General features: G+C 31.2%; 1 protein-coding gene across 3 annotated transcripts in view; it reads left to right on the top strand.

Moving 5' to 3' along the window:
- LOC110039043 (gamma-glutamylcyclotransferase 2-3-like) overlaps positions 1 to 871 on the top strand; it is a 7,756-nt gene extending 6,885 nt beyond the window's left edge. Inside the window, exon 7 of one of the 3 annotated variants that reach the window (XM_020743988.1) lies at positions 641 to 871. In XM_020743988.1, coding sequence (XP_020599647.1) covers positions 641 to 726 — 86 coding nt within the window. In that variant the 3' untranslated portion in view covers positions 727 to 871. The remainder of the gene's footprint in view (positions 1 to 640) is intronic. The other 2 variants (XM_020743986.1, XM_020743987.1) reach the window with 2 other exon arrangements.
- Positions 872 to 877: the final 6 nt, after the last annotated feature.

Raw genomic sequence — 877 nt, 5'->3', positions numbered from 1 at the left:
AAAATACTACTTAATATATATATATATATATATATATATAAACTTGATGAGTAGTATTTCAAGCCAAAACGAGCCGAACACGAACAAAAACATTTTAGTTCGTGTTCCGCTCGTTAACTTATCGAACAAAAATAACGAGCCGAACACGAGCTTTTTAACGAGTCGAACACGAGCTGTACGCGAACAACGAGCCGTTTTGACAGCCCTAATTTTTATTATGTTATTTTTAGTTTTTGAGCACCGGAAATATTTTTTATTTACAAATATACCACGTAGCACTCTCTTTCATCAATTTTTTATTTGGGGAATTTACATGCCTAGCATCCAATGCTCATGCATATTTACTTATCTAACACTCGAGCTTTAATTGATACATCTTTTTATGCATAGAAAAATGCATCTAGCGTATAAAAATAAAATTTAGGTGCGAGATAAGTAAATGCATGAGAATTGCGAGCTATGCTTGTAAATTTTCATTTTCATTTTTATCAAATTTTTAATGGTTTGATCTTCGCTCGCTTAAATGCATCTCGATAGTTCAAAAATATCATATGGGTGTTAGATTTTGTTAATAGTGATATTTTTGGGTGTTTTGTATGTAATTATCTTTTTTTTTTTTTTATATATTTTGTTGTTGCAGGATGCTTTGATATGCATGTTAGGGACCTTGCAAATGCAGTCAGAGAACTCCTCAAAGACATCAAGGCAGAGTCTGATATATATTAGGCTGAAGAAGAAAAGAATGAGGAATATTTACATACATACCCTCTTATTTCCTATGCATTTACCAAGACCTAAATGCCTTCTTATCTTATTTATGCAATACAAAGATGTAAGATTGAACATTTTGGTTTCTATGCAAGATTGAATTTACAAG

Source organism: Phalaenopsis equestris, unplaced genomic scaffold (genome assembly GCF_001263595.1).
Source record: "Phalaenopsis equestris unplaced genomic scaffold, ASM126359v1 Scaffold234929, whole genome shotgun sequence".
Lineage (NCBI taxonomy): Eukaryota > Viridiplantae > Streptophyta > Magnoliopsida > Asparagales > Orchidaceae > Phalaenopsis > Phalaenopsis equestris.
The sequence above is the reverse complement of the archived record's forward strand: the minus strand, read 5'-3'. Positions and strand labels throughout refer to the sequence as shown.